Genomic DNA, 16,555 nt, shown 5'->3' with positions numbered 1-16,555 from the left:
TGCCAGAGGCCTGTGGGACCTGCGGAGGACCCTGGAGGACAAGGCCTGAGGTCCTGATGGTTGGCCACGTCATTGCAGTCAGCCATTTCCATGTGTTCCTGCCACAGAGCAATGGCTTTTTCTTGCTAAGACGTCTCTGCCTTGAGAAGACATGCTTGGCTTTGCTGGAGGCTCCTCCTGGCTTGCGATGCTGTAGGATGACGAGGAGGAGGGTCTCCCTGACCCATCTCCTGAGCTGGTGGGGCTCTCTCCCAGGAAGTCCCTAGCAAGGGAAACACTTGCACAGGTAGTTTGTCTCCTCCCATGGCCAGCCCTGAGTATCTGGAGCTCAGTCTGAGCCCTTCCAGGCAAGTGGCAGCTGGCAGAGCGGTGCCGGTTGCCCAGGCAGATATGATGGGGGGTGTGGGTAGATGGGTTGTACTGGTGCTTTACATGGAGCAGCCTGCTGTCACCTTGCTGGCCACCTGGCACTGGGGCTGGCCCTCAGTGTGTGGTGTGGGGCTGTTCGGCATGGCTACTCAGAGGAGATTTATAAGTGAGACGTGTAGGGCGGCGTGGGCGGGGAGGGGAAGAAGGCTATCCGGAGGCTGCTGCCAGCTGGATCTCGGCTCTCTGAAGCGATCAGCACCTCACTGTCATTGAGGCAGGGACAATGCTCAGAGAAGCCCCTCTCCTTCCTACTGGTGCCCACCCTTTGCTGGCAGGGGACGAGCGTCATGGAGGGGAAGCTGTAGCTGTCAAGAATGGGATGCACTCCCAGGGAATCAGGTGTCTCGAATATGTGGTCAATGTCAGAGAAGCTCACCAGAGCCTGGGTGGAGTCATAGGAGCTTTTCTCCATGTCATCGACCCCACAGGACTGGGGGTATCTCCCCTTGTCCTGGCCCTTCTGCCTCAGCAGGCGGAGGTCATCTCTGAAGTGGGGGTTGAAGAGCAGGTACAGCAAGGGATTCAGGCAAGCGGGCAGGGGCAGGACCACAAGAAGGACAGATTTGATGACCTCTGGGGTGATGAGGAAGAGGCTGAGTGTGGAGGAGAAGGTGAGGAAGGCCACTGGGCAGTAGAGGAGGCAGTTGGTGAAGATCAGCCAGGCCACGTGCTTGACCATGGCACAGTCCCAGACAGCGCTGAACTCCCCCTTCAGCAGGTTGCAGTAGAGTCGGATGTAGGTGCCCGTGATAGTCAGGAAGCAGAGCATGTTTGTCATCACCAAGGCCACAGTGAAGCCCAGGGTGGCAGGCTTCCCATCCGGGATGGGATATGGGAGGCAGAGAGGGGATGCTCCGTATTCCCCAATGGAGAAGAGAGGCAGAACGGCAGCCACAGAGGACAGCAACAGGCAGCAAAAGGCAGCAGCCTTGACCTTGCCTAAGGAGGGTGACTTTCCATAGCCCCGCACACAGGAGACTGAAATGCTGCACTGCACGGCAGCCAATGTCAGCAGAAAGATGGCAGCCTCGGAAGCAAACACTGACAGGAACCCTGTCACCCTGCAGCCTGCGCCAGTCTCCCACCTGGCACCGTATTTGGCGAACTGGCCGTAGGTCAGGGCGTCGACGAGGGCCAGCGTACTGCAGTAAATGCCGGTCAGCATGTTGGCTCCAGCTATGGAGCCGATGATGAACTTAAGTGGAGAGAGGTAGCTGGGAGAGGCAAAGACAGCCACAATGACCAGTCCGTTGCAGAGCACCGAGACCAAAACGATGACCCAGACTCCCAGGCGGATGATCCAGCTCTCAAACAAGTGATCGCAAGGCTTGAAGGGACCTGGAAGAAAACAAAACCTGAAGTTAAACGCAGAATATACTGCTCTGGTCTAGTGGTGCTACTCGGAGCCGTGTCCAGGTCATAGCCCTCTCCTGGCCCCACCAGCCAGGAGAATGCCGAGGGCTGGAAAGGAGCATACAACATTGTCTGCCCTCTCCTGCAGCAGGATGGCAGCAGTGCCACCTCTTGGCTCTGAAACAACTCCCCTGTGCTCCTGTCCCCACACTGGGGTGCCTCTGGCATGCTGACCAGGTCCTCCACTCAGATCTTGCCCAGGGCAGAAACGAGGTGCAGGGAGAGGTTGCACGGGAAATGTGAGAAATGGCAAACTCATCAGAGCTCCTAAAATATAAAAAGGTCGGGGTCTGGCAAAACCTTTTTGCTCTCATGTCCCACACCTGCCCTGCAATGAATCCTGTTCAATGGGGTAGAGTCTGAGCTCCAAGTGGGCCTTTGTCCAGAGGAACTCATGACCATAAAGCCCCACGTTTCTGTGGGACTACGGACCCACTCACAGTCCTGGTGTCAGCCTGGCATTTGGGCCCCTCTGCCATTAGCTGCTCCTTCTCATTGTACCCCCTGGGATCTTGGAGTTAGGGGTGTGGAGACATGCGAGAGATGGCCAGATGCTGCATCCAGCTCTGACGATTGCCAACCTCTGCCCTTGTACTCAAGACCTTGGCTAAGTGGTGTCGTATTGTTTCTGCATGAATGACCTCTGCACGGAGGGGATGGCCAAGATGAGATGAAGTGTTAGAGCAGGAGGGAGAAAGAGCTTGCCGGGAGGAGGAGGAGGAGAGAGCTGGGGTGGCAGGGAAGGGAGAGAGGGGCCTGGGCAAGGAGAATGTGGAGAAATGTCAGGAGAAAGAATGGTGGAGGATGGACATGGGGAGAAGGGGGAGGTCATAACGGGGTAAAAAAGGGACTGGTGTGGATGCTGTTTGCCAAAGGAAAAAGAAGAGAGCAGGGAGAGACCGTGCAATGAGAGAGAGTTGCCTCTGGGAGGGATTTGGATGTTACAGTGAGAGGCTCAGGGCGGGAGCTCAGCAAAACCAGAAACAGGACGGCCCAAGTTTTAGGTGGTAGAGAGCAAAAGAAATTAGAAGAAACGGAGAAATCTTGTTCAGCTCAAAGCGGGTGGAGGTCTTTAGCTGGTTTTCCTCAGAGAGCCAGCACCTCTCTACCCAGGCAGCTAAGACCTTATTCCTTCTTGTCTCTTTTGCAGCTAACTCAGTGGGACAACTGGCAAAAACTCTGCTGGTGTCTTACAGCTGCCTGGATAGAGCCAGGCCTCTCCAGCTTCCAGCTTTGCTTGTGTAGGACACCACCGAGCTGTGAATGGGGACAAAATCAGAAGGCAGCTTCCTCATGTCCCAGCCAGCCTGTACCTGCTGGCATCTCCCTTCACTCCCTTTCTCAAGAAACAGAGCAAAGTACCCCTGCTGTCTGCAGTGCTGCAAGAATGATCAGGAGATCAAGGACAAAGTCTTGTCATGCAATATTCTGGGCTGGCTAGGACAAAGCACAGTCTATGTCTTGCAAGGGAACAGGAACTTCTTGAGAGCCAGAGTCTGACTGCGGGCAGGTTGGTGGGTGCTGGAGGAGCTGGTGATACCTGGGATTTCTGGTGAGGGGTACCTCTCCTCTCCTTATAGGAGGGCAGCTACCTCTGAGTGTGAGCTGTCCTCACTTGTCCTCAGAATGGCCAGAGCCCAACCACTGAGGCTTCTGATCTATATGTCTGTGAGACGCTGCAGGAAGGCTCATGGGATCCTGGGGCTTTCGAGAAGCTCAAAGGATCGCAGCTGTATTCAAAGCAAAGGTTTCCCTGGCTGCTCACCGGGGCTTGGCGTGCACTGAATAGTGGGGTGCAGCTTTGATTCCTCAAGGTCCAGCTGGAGGTCATCTGCATCTAGGTCATCTGGGGAGAAAACAACAGAGAAATGGTGCTCAAAAAAGACCAAGCAGGGCCATCAGGGCTAGCTGGGCCAGAAGCTTTTCCCACTGCCTGTCCTCAACACAGACCTTCCCAGCCGGTTCCCAGCTCACAAGTTCAAAGTAGCTGCCGGTTCAGTTTGTCCCCTGCAGTCACTGCTGTAGAGGGAGAAAGTCTTGTAGATGGTGGTGGGTTGCAATGCACTGCAAAACCTCTCAGGTTTTAGGTTACTCCCAATATTTGAAGTGTAAGAGCCCCAGATCCCAGAGTTGTGTGACTGCAGATGCCTCCTCCCAGCATGTTTTATTAAAAATAAAGAAATATTCTAGCCTATGTGGTTACAGAAAACAAAGCCTTCAAATGCATCTTCTGAATGGAAGCTTTCTTGGCAGGCCTTGTCCAATCTTAGTTCATCAACAAGGACTTAAGAGCTTTGTTCAAAGAGAGCCATTAGCCTCAACTTGCAGCACAAATTCTTCATCAGCAGCCACCACCACCACCACCACCAAACAGCTCAGAAGCAAAAAGACAAGAGAACCCAACAGTTATTACTTTATTTTATGTCCTATGATTTCTTGGGACTGCGATGCCTTGTTTTTACCCCTGCAGGTTCCCAGCCCTGGATGTGCTTAAGGGCAGACTGATGGCCCATGCCTGCAGACTTTGGATCCGTGGGGTTTGTGCGACCAGACTGCACTGCCCTCAGAGCCCAGCCTGCTGGGCCGGCATTTCCATCATGCTGGCAGCTGCACCCTGGGCCAGGCTTGGGCTCTCTGGTGGTCAGGCAGAGAATCCCTGGCTGAAGGAGAAGCTGTTGGAAGAGAAAGGGGCTGAGACCTCAGCTGTGTTTTCCATGACCTGTAGGTGTAGGTCATCACCAAGGAGAATGGCATCCTCTTAATCTAATCCAAGACATGCTTTTCTGCTTTGTTCCTTGTTCCTCTTCGTGAACTACCGCTGATTCGCAGCGCTGGGACACAGTGAGGACAGCTGCTGTCCTGCTGCACCATCCCCACCCATGGCACCAGCACGGCCTTCTGCTCCCAGTGGAGGTCTCTGGAGGGTTTGCTGCAGGCAGCAGGAAGAGGAACGGATGTGTTTTGAGTTTGCTACAGCCTGATAGCCAGGCAGCTGGACCTGTGGCTGTGGGATGAACTCTCCCTTGGATGGTATGGATGGATGCTGGTGCCCCGGTGTGCACCTGGCAGCTCAGACGCTGGCCAGGAAAGCCAGTTTTCACAGTGCTGAAGATATGGCTAACTTAAGTGGGATTTAGTTGCCTAATCTGTTTAGAAATGGTGCCTCTCAAGAGATTTGCTCTCTGCCTGTGTTTGAAAATACAATTGGGATTATTCGATTAAAGAATGATGACAAATAACGTGCTATCTTTAGTGCCTCCTGACAAGCAGTGTGGCTTTCTCGGCTTCAGTGAGGTTTGGGAAAAAAATGCCATTTTTTAAATCTGTCTGTATAAGAGTTGAAATATTACTGCTGTTTTGGAGTCTGGCAAGAAAACACTCACAGTGGGATGGAAAAATTTTTCCTGCTTGTATTTTATAGTCTTACAAATCTCCAGTGTCCTTTCCATCCACAATGCGGAGGCTGTGATGTGCAGTCACGACACCCAAATCAACGCAGAGACTTGCACTTTCTGTGCCCTCCTGCCACCCCCAACCCATGGAAATGTTGAATTGTAACCTGCCCCCATCGCTTTTCTCTCCAAAGGGCCAGAATGCACCAAGGCTGGTTTTAAGCATAGGTTAAATATTTGCATGCAGTGAAGGAGCGCTCTTTTGTTTTGCCTGGACTACTGAGCTGTGAATTGCAGAGCAATCCCTGGCCAGCACAGTGGGATTCAAAGCAGAAAATGTACCTCTCTCTGCTGGAAATCAGTACTTCTCCCAGCCTGGGAACGGCAGAGATAAGAAAATGGCTGTTGTGTTCTAGCAAGGCAGACTGCATTGTTTTCGAAATAGCCCTTATTTAGTTAAATTTTGCTAAGGCACCTCCACTTTTTGAGGCCTTCTGGAAAAAACTCACTTTGCTAGTAGTGACCTTTCCATGGAAAATGGTTCCCACATGGCCATACCAACACCAAAGTAGGAGGAAGAGGAGAATTGGTGGAGAAGGGGTAGAACAAAAAAGATGGAGCTGGATGCTTCTTCCACTTTTGTATTGTCTGCCTTAGCCAGGGCAGTGCCCACGCGGGGTTGGCAGGTAATTGCTCTCTCCCTGAGAGTTAGGGCAAGGTGTCTGGGCAGGTGCTTTTTGGGGGACTTGAGTAGCCTTCTTGAATGACAGAAGTAGGAGAAGTGTCGCTCTAAGGAGCCTCCAGGGTTTGCTGGATGGTCGCAAATGTTAATTAGTCAGCTTTACAAGCTAATGGAGGTGCTGGACTGGGTAAAGCGGTGTCCTATTGTCAAGGATAACTGTACAAGTGTGTTCTCTTCTCACTTTCTATAGCTTTGTTCCATTATTCCAAACATATGCTTGTAAGTAAATACATCCCCTTCTGTCCTCAAACCGGTGGTCCCCAGGGGGGTGCTGGGTCTGTGATGGAAGTGCCCTGTGGCAGCGGCAGTACTTGCATTTTGCCTGTCCTCCCTCTGCAGCCGGTTTGGGAGGGTGGCAGGAGTGAGCTGCCGGGGAGCCCTGGGTGGATGTCCTGTGTGACAAGCCCCTGAGCCACCTCTGGGCTGCTGCCTAGCCACCCGGACAGGCTTGGGGCAGGGGTTGCTGCTAAACACCGCTGATTATAATCCAAAGAGGCATATCCCAAGCACCAAAAATTTTGGAAATGTGACAAGGTGACAGGGTGATGAGACATGCACTAGCCACTCTCCTTTGGGCCTCAGGTGGCCGTTACTCTGATGTCAATGAACACACCTGGGTGGTGTCCAGGGGGTTCCCACGGGGGCCCTGGGAGTATGGGAAAGAGCTGAGCTGGCCTCGGGGTCTGTGGCACCACATGCACCCTGTGGCTGGAGCCAGACGGTCCCTTGGGTGCTGGGCTCAGCTGAGGGATGGCTGCTGGGTGCAGGTGTGGGAGGCAGCACTGTCTGGCTGCTGGAGCAGGGCTGTGCCACCCAGGATCCATTTCTCTCCCCTACGCGGCTGCCTGGGACAAGTCACCTTTCAGCACCCAGCGGTGAGGTTCTGCGGGCTGGTTAAGGGCTTCTCAGTTCCCTGCTGGAAGCACTACGCAGGGCTGAGAGGACATGGCTGTTTGGAAGCATTCCCCATCCCACTCGCAAGTTCGCCCGCAGCATCCAAGCACCCTGACGAGCCTGGCTGTACACGGCAGGGACAGAGCCCCGAGTTATTTTCTCTTAATGAGACCACTTCATCTCTTACATAAAAGGAATGTTTGGGAGCTTTTTTCCTCTTTAATGAGGAAGTGTTACAAGGTCCGTATAACACAGCTGAATACCACTGGTGGCCATCAGAAAGGAAGCACTGGGGACAGAAATAAAGCAACAATTAATTAAGTAAAATAGCAATATTGCAAAACCCTCATGGTCAAGACTAGACCAGGCATTGCTGAATGGTGTGAGAGTCATCTGCAAAAGCTGCACATAGTAACGAAGGACATTCTTGTGCATTTCACGTTTGCGCCCCTGTGGTTTGATATTTCAAGACAAACCTTTAACATCCGAAAATGTGAGCCTTTATGAGCTGCCAATAGTCTCATCTGGCACATCTTAGAATCAGTCAGCATTCCCCTCTGGTCCTAATATCTCATGAATACACACAGGGCTGAGACTGGCTTGGAGGCCTGGGAGCCTGCGGTAGGGATTGGTCTGGGAGGGCCAGGAGAGAGTGTCCTTTGAGACACCAAATGCTTTGGTGCCCGGCAAGTGCAGTCTGTAAGCAGTACTATGGGCCCTGGCTGCGAGCAGGTCTCTTCACAGGATGCTGTAATTTGCCGGGCAAACACCCCAACTTTATGCACAAGGACTATTAAAACATTGGCTGCATTAATGATGGAAAAACTGACCCAGCTGAGAAGAAATTCCTGCAGCAATGACCGTAACATATGGCTTCTCTGCACTGTCTGCCCAGTGTAACCAACAAGTCTACCATGCTTCCAGGAGCCACATCATGCTGGTAGGAATCACACTTGCTAGCCTCTGGCTGGACTTTGTACGCTGCTAAAGTTTATTCTCAGTCTGTGAAGGATCGGGGCAGGGCAAATGGCAGGAGCAGGGACGCAGGGCTCGTGACTCACTCGCTGGCTGTGTCATAAAGTCTCTGGGTCATCCCGGCTCCCATCACTGCTGCGACACAGAGAATCCAGCTGCGCTGGGTCAGTATCTGTCTCCAGATGTCGTCCTGCCTGCTTAGGATGCAGGAGGAGGTTCTGCAGAGCCCCTGGTTATGGCTCGCTGCTCCTGGGAGCAAGTGAGTCAAGTGCTCCCCAGGGACTCAGCCCTCTCCCATCTCCCGCAGGCACACAGCACGGTGCGGTTTTGCCTACGGGGCATTTCAGACCTCGGAAGTATATGTGGCCTCTGTATTTAACACAGCATCCAAGCTGTGTCCTGAAATGCTATTTCCACTCTCCAGCAGTTACAGAGGAAGCAAAGGGGCTCATGCTTTTCTTCACATTATTCTGAGATTCCCTTGCAAAGGGATCACACCAGCTTTCCGCCTGGAGCTGCTGTTGTGCTGTGAGTCTGCGGGTGCAAGAGTTGCGCTTTGCACGCTCCTCTGCTGGCCTCGTGCAACAGATTTCATGGAGGTCCATGCACAAGCACATTTTGGAGCACAGAATAAATTAAGTCTTGAACAGAAAGCGCTTCTCGTCTTCAACTGTGGAGCCACTTCTGCCTTGCGTAGGCTAACCCCTGTGCTGAGCTCATCATAGTCCCCAAAGGTGTCCTTTCGGTCATACCCAACCTCGACCTTTGCTGTAGCATGAAGGTACAAGTGTAGCACAGACACAGGTCTCTGTCTCCAGCCAGCTGCACATACCAGTTCTTTGAGTTCATGCTCTTATTCAGATTAGTCCTGGGGTCCATCCTCTGTGTATTGTAGCAACAAAGACTGATGTCCTACCAAAGGCTCCATACTGCCCAGAAGTCTAGTGACCAAGCCCAGAAGCTGTCCAATGTAACCTCAGCCACCTTTCAGCGGCTTGGGTAGCCTCCCTCTACAGTCAGCAAGGCCAAATTAGCAGATGTGTCCATGCTGTCGAGGACTGCCAGATCTTTCTGTTAGGTTGTGGAGGTCTGGATGCGTCAGATCAGGTCTCTCTCCAGTGCAGTGACACTAATTGAAGCCCGTTCACAGCAACTGGCCACCGTAGCTGGAGAAGGATCAACCCGCCTTCCCCGAGGCAGGTGTAACTCCATGGCTAGCACTGGGACCACTCCTGCAAATGCAGGATCGCATCCTAGCTCGCAGCATGGCCCCGCCCACGGATCGATCACCGTTCAGCCCAGTTTACTTACAGTGATTGTCAGCATGACCTGCAAACAATTCCATGGTCCTCTTGTGGGCATCTTCCTCCTCAGGGCTCATGTCTTCTGCCTCCCATTGGTTGGACATCTTGAAGAAGCTGTTGCAGCTTCCATAGGCACAGCACTGGTAGGCGTAAGGTACCTCAAGGACTCTGTAAAGGGGGAAAGCAGAACTTTTAGGTGTGTCACCTCCATGACCTGACTCTCCGTTGTTTTGCACTTTTTGCTTAATTTGCACGTGTGATAAAAGCCCATCTATCATGTGATGGTTACACAGGAGCAGGACTTTGGTGAAAAGGATTCCACGTAGGACAGAGCATGGGCCTAAGTCACCCCTCGGTGTCTCGGCACTGCCCCACTTTTGGTGCTTAAGACACCGTCTATCAAGAGGATGTTGTCAAACACCAGGTTTGGAAACTGCACTAAAGTTCCTGGATAGTTCCTAAAAAACTTTCTGCAGTTCTCCCTAGACTGAGTTAACCTCTCTTTCCTGTGCCTTCTGCCAATACGCCATGTGCGTGTAGAGTCTTCATCTTTTACCCAAAGGCCACTTTTTGCTGGGCATCCTTTCTTTTGTTCAAGGTGAGAAGCTTCCTGAGCGCTCAAGGAAGTGCAAGGTCCCCCTTGCTTGTCGCTGGAGGTCAGAGAGGCACCTCCAAACTCTGGTTCCGTGAGCCCAGCTCACCCCTGCCAGCTCAGGCAGGGAAATCTCAGGTCTCTCGGGTGCAGCGAGTTACTTTAATATGTCTGATTTCTACTTGAAAGTAGAATTGTTAGTTGTTAATTATAGCATGCATTACAAGGTTAATTAAACACCAGCTGAACATCATCTGGATGAAATACCAGGCTATCAGTCAGCAGCTGCATTTTCTTCAAAGACAGCAAACTCCTGCTTCTTTGCTGGAAGTCAGGAAGACTGCTGATGAAGGTAAAGGGACCTCAGGTTTTCCAGACAATTAAGGTCTTCGGACAAGATGGTGAAACTCTATATTCTAAAAATATGCTTTTGTTTTAAGTTCCCAAACATTTCTGGCTGAGCCCCGGGAGGCTACGGAAACTCTGTATACAAGCTTGCTTCCTGTTACGAGCTCCAAATTAAATACTATTATTGAAAGGTGGTAGGGAGGTACAGATCCTCCCAGGATGGCCAAGAACTGTTCTCAGATGATTCCTCCAGACACATGCCCCAAGAATAAGACTACTTAATGGCAGTACCCCAAAATTTAGGAAATATTACTGGGTTTATGACCTGGTGTGGTTCAACGAACAACTCCTGCAGACTTGGTGCCTCTGCTACAAATCCAAACCAGTTCTGCAGATGTTAATGGAATTAATTTAGAGGAGGAACATCCCTGAAAAGTGTTGAACTTGACCTGCTTTGCACAAGAGACTGCCGTCTTGGGTGTGGAAAACCCTCCAAAAGCTTCTGGGATCACCTGCTGTTTGGCAACCAGTCAGACAGCAGATCCCAGCTATGATGAGTCAAAAAAGTCAGAAGAGAAAGCCCTGCAGGCACCACTGCTGAGGCAGACCGAAGTGAGAGCTCCACGCTTTTCATCGGACCTGAGCTCTTAAGCCCAATGTTGGTGCAGTGGCCTCTGAACCCAGCAGGGGGTGTATGAATTTGAGAAGCTCCGGCCTTGAGATACGGTACTAGATGAATGGGAGCATCGGCTCATGCATCCTTGGCTCCAAGGAAACTACCTGGGAGACCCAACCAAAAGATGGCTTCACCTCAGGGGAATTTGAGTCATGGGGACCATGGGCCCATCAGCCTGAGGGAAGATGCCACGCTGGAGACCCACCACAACGGGAGGGTCAGAAGAGCCAGAACCTGCCACGCGGCACCGTGCTCCGAGCCTTTTGCAGCCTCGTCTTGCTCAGTTTGACCCCTTCAGGCTCCTCATTAATCCATAGCAGACAAGACACGGCCACACAAACAGAGTTTACTGAAGGAAAGCTGGATGTCATTAGCTAGGACTGGCTTCTGGGAATGTTTTCCATTGAGAGGAGCCCTGAGCTGGGCCTGCTCCATGCTTTCCACTTGTGTGTGTGTTTGGGGTGGGGGTGGTGGTCCTGTGAGCGTATCACCACTCTCCCATGGAAGACTTTAAAAGATGAGGCGTGTTAGCAGCAGATGAAGCTTCCTCAACCTATTGGCCTGAAAGGATGGAGGAAAGCATGAGATAAACAAGGAAAGCAGGAGGCTGATTGCTATAAGCAAACACAGGCTGTGCTGAGAGCCAGGAGGGAAAGAGCCCACACCACCAGTACCTCATTTTGGGGAAGCTCTCCTTGGTGAAGGGCTCAGAGAGAGCCGGGTTGCCTTGGAGTTTCAGATGGGTCAGTCCACCCAAACCATCCAGAGGCAGCGTGACCAGTCGGTTATCGGTCAAGTCCCTGATGAAGGGAAAGCAGAGAGGGAGACCGTGGTCAGGGTTTTGCTGCTAGTGGTATCTCAGTCAGGCAGAGGCTTGGAGAGCCGTGCTGCCTGCCTTGCTTGATCCCTCAAATGTGATGCTGATATGGGGCTGGGTGCTGCACAGGGACCAGGCTCCTCTGGAGATAAATGGATTGATACTTCAATTCCTGGGGAATGTGAGGGGCAGGAGTTAATACCCACAGTGAAAACTCTCTGTGGTATCTACCTCTCTCTGCCCCATGCCTCTCTTCCCCCACCACTTCACCCATAATAGGTCAGGTGTGACCGCAGGTCCCAGCCCATAAAATACCCCAGAGCCTTAGGGAGGTGGTGGGGACTGGGAACCTCTCCAGAGCCAGCAAAGATTGTCTGCAATGACTCTTGCTGACATGGTGTATCGTGTTGATCTTTCATAAAGCATCTAAGGCGGATATGAAAGCATCAGAAAGTGGAGGCTTAAGGTTCAGGGTGAGACCATCTCAACGATGGCCACTTCTGCACTTTCATCATCCCTTTAATACTGATGGGAAACCTTGGTCTGCCCACGTCAGTGCTGAGACATGCACCTCAGCGCTGCAGCCTTCTGATATCTAAATGCCAGGTGTTCTGGCAGCCTGGGGAGTCAGTCTGAGGTCCTCAGATACCTGCTGTCCATGGCCCACTGTGAAAGAAATATCACTGCAACTTACAGCTTGGTGAGTGAGTGCAGGGTCACAAAGGCTTCAGGGTGAATAAACTGGATGTAATTCCAGCTCAGGTCTCTGCAAGGCAAGGACATGCCAGTTAGAGGGGTGCAGAGCAGGGCAGTGGAGCTGCTGACACTGGCCTGGTCAAGGGCTTCGCTGTGAGCAAATGTGGGATCTGTAGCCCCTTGGTTGGCAGCAAGTTCTGCCTCACTGCAGCTCCCTGGAGACTCAAAACACATTTAAGTCTATATTTGGGTAGATTCTAAGGGAGGGCAGAATAGTTTGCCTTGCAGGAGCTTCTTTACTGAGACCAATAGGAAAGGTTCCTTTTTGGGTTAATTTCTGTAAATTTGGAGCTTTTGTGCTAACATGCCAAACCTTAGAGCAGTAGACAGGTTATGCCTTAGTGCCAGAGCATCCCTGATGAGATCACACTGCTGGGTGCCTGGACCAGGGCAGATAGGGTCAGGAACTGTGTGGAAGGCAAACCAAGGTCATCTTAGAGTGTCTCCTGTCATGTGCAGTTGGCTTGGCACGGGGAGGATTCACGGAGGCTCCTCAATACGCTCTGCCTCCCTCTGAGCTAGAGGGCTCATCTCCCTCTGGCATCAGCAGAGGAACCAGCGTAGCAAGCAGCATTTCGGCTCCTAAGACTGACTTCGCGAGCAGTCTCCTACATATATCTACATCTATCCCGCCCTGAATGGAGCTGGGGGTGCCTGCCCAGACGTGTGCATCTCACTGCAGAAGGATAATGTTGGGTGAGATGAGTCCTTCCCACAGGGATCCAGGACATACCCAAAGGCAAATGCTAGAGCTTACACGCTCATCTGTACGTTTGTGTGACTACAGTGCGGCAGCGGCATGCTCGTGTTCGCATGCTTGTCTGCAGTGTTACACATGATACGTGAGCGTTCCTGCGCAGTTATAAACATGGTGTACGTGGCGCTTGTGGGATCTCCAGGAATGCTGGCCTATTAAATGACACTCCAATTGCTGCACCATGGGAAAAAACTTTTATGCGATTCAGTTCACTTCCTAACAGAACAGTAAATAAAGACCATCAGCACTTGGAGGGCTCTTCCCACACATCACAGGGAGAATCATGCCCTGTGGAGCTTTAATAGCTTCTCAAAGGTGCCAAGCACTTCAGTGAATTGTCTATTGCAAGGTCACTATGCATGTATGATATGTGCACGCTTGTGCGCACTTAAGATGTCTAACAGATGCTTTTGTGTTACGGGGAGACAGTTCCAAACCAAATGGGATGTTCTGCACAGACGTAGGAGTGCAGGGCCCAGGATCGCCACGTGTAGGGAAAGGGGTGCTAGAGCTCACGCACAGCGTGGTGAGTCCCTGCCACCAGTCCCTGTCTGCATGGGCATCTAGGAGGCAGGTGTCCGTAACGTGTGCTGTGCAACATAGGAGTCGCAGTGTGTTGTGAGAGCACGTTGGTGCGGAGTGTCGGCGTGTGTAAGCCTGGCAGGTTATGAGTTTATTTACAGGTGGTGTCCGCATGCAGAAGGAAAGGCAGGGGGAAGGTTTGTGCCCTGTTCTTTTGTAAGGTGGAGTGGAAGAGGGACTGGACAGCAAAGCCTCCCAGCAGAGGCAGAGGGAGTGGGGTTGGGAAACTCCACATCAGCCTGGCTGGGTGCTCGCAGTTACCCTTCCCCCAGCAAAAAGCCCAAGCGACCCCCCCACCCCGGCCAGACAATACTTACACGGAGCGCAGGGCCATCAGCTGCACAAAGGTGTCTGCTCTGATTTCATGGATCCTGTTGTGCTGGAGACCACTGAAAAAGCAGAAACGGGTTTGAGAAAATAGCTGAAGGCAGCGTTCACACTTAGTAGGATCTTTGTCCCATGGCAGCGATGCAAACTGTCACAGTGGAAATTTTCATTCAAGCTTGGGAGGCCTACTCTTATTTCAAGGGGTAAACAGGATGAGCAACAAAACAGCTCCGGGGCTCAGACAGCCTCTCCTTTTGGTGCCATCGTGGTATAGTAAAGTGCCATTGATGTGCAGTGGTTAAAGGTGCCCCATTATCTCCAAAGCCATGCTGGTCTCCCACTCTGCTCCACCCTAAGCCTGCAAACTGCTTGGTCCAGAGCAGAAGAGGAGAGCGTGGAGCCAGTGAGTCAGCAAAGCAGCCTGTGTGACCCTTCAGGAAGGACTAAAGGTGCTGCCCTTTGCTGTAATGATGATGAAGAGGTTTTGAGGACTGAAGGCATCTTAGCTTTTCATGAAGAAAAATCTGGATGTCTTGCTGAACCCACCACGCACAACCTCCATGGGTGTTTTCATAAAGTGCCTCAGGCCCTGTATGTGTCCCTTCCAGCAGCCTCCTGCGCTCCCTGGGGTGGGGAGGGAGCCGGGTAAGAGCTGGCCACGGTGTCTGCTGACTGACCTGTGCACTCCCCACACCCCTCGAGAGACAGCTAGAACTGATCCAAGCATCCACTTTGTGGGAAACATTCCGAGTTTTTCAGTTTTCTCTTCCCCAGTGTGGAGCCATGGTGAACATTTTTTAAAATTCCTGCAAAATGCCCGTCGCGAATTCCCAGCCCTGCAGAAGCCACCTCCTCGTGTCTGACCTTCTGCAAGGGGAGGCAGCCACTGCCTAGTGCTCTACCTACAACTGCTCCCTCGGTTTGTTGGGTATCTGACCTGCTTTCGGACTCAGAAATGACCTTGACTCATCTCCCACAAGGACCAGCCAGTGATGGCTGTCATGTCTCAGACGGTATTTGGCCGCACGTTCATGTCCCAGAGGCAGGGGCTTGAGCGTCTCACATCTGCTCTGCTGCTGGTTTCTCAGTGCCCCTGTAGCCAAGAAGGCATTCCTTGTACTCCTAGTTAAGATTTCCAGTGAGGGCCACTGGGAGGTCTGTGCACAAATTGAGGGGTCTCAGGTAGGGGAGCACTGAGTGGGAAAGCACTGATTGGAGCAAGCTAGTGAAAAAGAATTCAGGGATGTTTAGCTGCGAGGGACCACCTGTGTGTTGCAGGTGAAAACCTGCCCATTGGCAGTTACAGCAGAGCGACTGGCAGATGCAAGTTGTTTGCGTGCCAGCCCGTACCACTGTGCACCACCAGACTTGTTTAGAACGTATTTCCCAGCAGGAATGTTGATGCCTGGTGGGGGTGGAGCTTACAAGATGGTAACTTTGGGCTTAAGGGACCAAATACTCATTTTGTAAGAAAATGTTAGTTTAAGACACAGTCTGTCTGACTTAAGTAGTCTGAAAGAAGGATTCACTGTGCTTTTATAGTAATGATAAGTCTGAATTTGGCATATTATAAAATATTGTAAGAAGAAATTAGGACACAATGTGTGAAACTACAGGTTTGGAATTGTGAAAGTTTGTCCTTTTTTTCCAAACATTTTCCTGGGGGTACTTTAGGTAAAAATATGTCCAGCTCTAATTTTGTCCTCAGAGCTCCCGTGATTTCACACAGTGTCCTAATGTCCGGTTTTGGTAAGGCTGGATGAAATGGTCTGCCCATCCAGGCTGGGGTGCTGCTGAGAGAGGGACGACCTCTCCAGTGTATTTTTTCTGGGGATGCTGCTCCCACACATCTGTTCTTCCAGGTTTCAGAATTCTATAAAAAGCCATGACATCTATTATTTTCGTATTTTTTTTTCCCAAAAAGGCCAAGAGCTTCTGTTAGATTTGAAATGTGGGGCCTGATCTACAGACACTTTGAACTGAATTTGAATAACTCTCAGAGCAACGGAGGTGCCTCCCAGGGCCCAGAGGAGCCCCAGTTCAAGTGCTACAAGTGAGGAAGGCATCAGTCTTCTCTACGGAGGGGAGAGCTGCTTTCTGCCCGTGGCATGGGACCCCTCCTTGAAGCAGAAGACATTTATGCTAGAGGTAAACGCCATTCTTGATTAGCTCATACTGGGACTTGAGTTAGTGAAATGAAATTCAGTGCTGTCATGTCCTACTTCTGTTTGCTGTGGCTGGGACCTCTGAAAAGACCTGAGTTAATTACACTCTCATGCACAGCGGATGTATTTTTATTGTGTATTTGTGCAAGGGCAAAGCATGGAGCTCTGGTCCACTTGCAATCTAAATAGTGATTTATAACGCTCAGCTCTCCCAGTGCTTGGTGAAGGCTGAGTTTTGTGTTTGGGAGCTACCTCTATCCCCAAACCATCCCCTTCCCCCCCGAGCAAGTGAGAGCATCTCTTTACTCACAGCTCCTCCAGCCGCTGACACCGGTGGAAACTGGGCAGATCTTCGATTTGGTTGTGTGACAGTTCTCTGCAGGGAA

At 51.6% G+C, this 16,555-nt stretch overlaps 1 protein-coding gene across 1 annotated transcript in view; it reads right to left on the bottom strand.

Annotated features, from left to right (window-relative positions):
• Positions 1-529: 529 nt before the first annotated feature.
• The window catches only part of LGR6 (leucine rich repeat containing G protein-coupled receptor 6), a 149,053-nt gene continuing 133,027 nt past the window's right edge, over positions 530-16,555 (bottom strand). Inside the window, exons 12-18 of the mRNA XM_074564168.1 lie at positions 16,480-16,545; positions 13,995-14,066; positions 12,277-12,348; positions 11,440-11,565; positions 9,157-9,317; positions 3,608-3,688; positions 530-1,767 (exon numbers count right to left, since the gene is read on the bottom strand). Coding sequence (XP_074420269.1) covers positions 530-1,767; positions 3,608-3,688; positions 9,157-9,317; positions 11,440-11,565; positions 12,277-12,348; positions 13,995-14,066; positions 16,480-16,545 — 1,816 coding nt within the window. The remainder of the gene's footprint in view (positions 1,768-3,607; positions 3,689-9,156; positions 9,318-11,439; positions 11,566-12,276; positions 12,349-13,994; positions 14,067-16,479; positions 16,546-16,555) is intronic.

The sequence above is a fragment of the Larus michahellis genome, chromosome 21 (assembly GCF_964199755.1).
Source record: "Larus michahellis chromosome 21, bLarMic1.1, whole genome shotgun sequence".
NCBI lineage: Eukaryota > Metazoa > Chordata > Aves > Charadriiformes > Laridae > Larus > Larus michahellis.
This window is presented reverse-complemented; position numbering and strand designations above follow the sequence as displayed.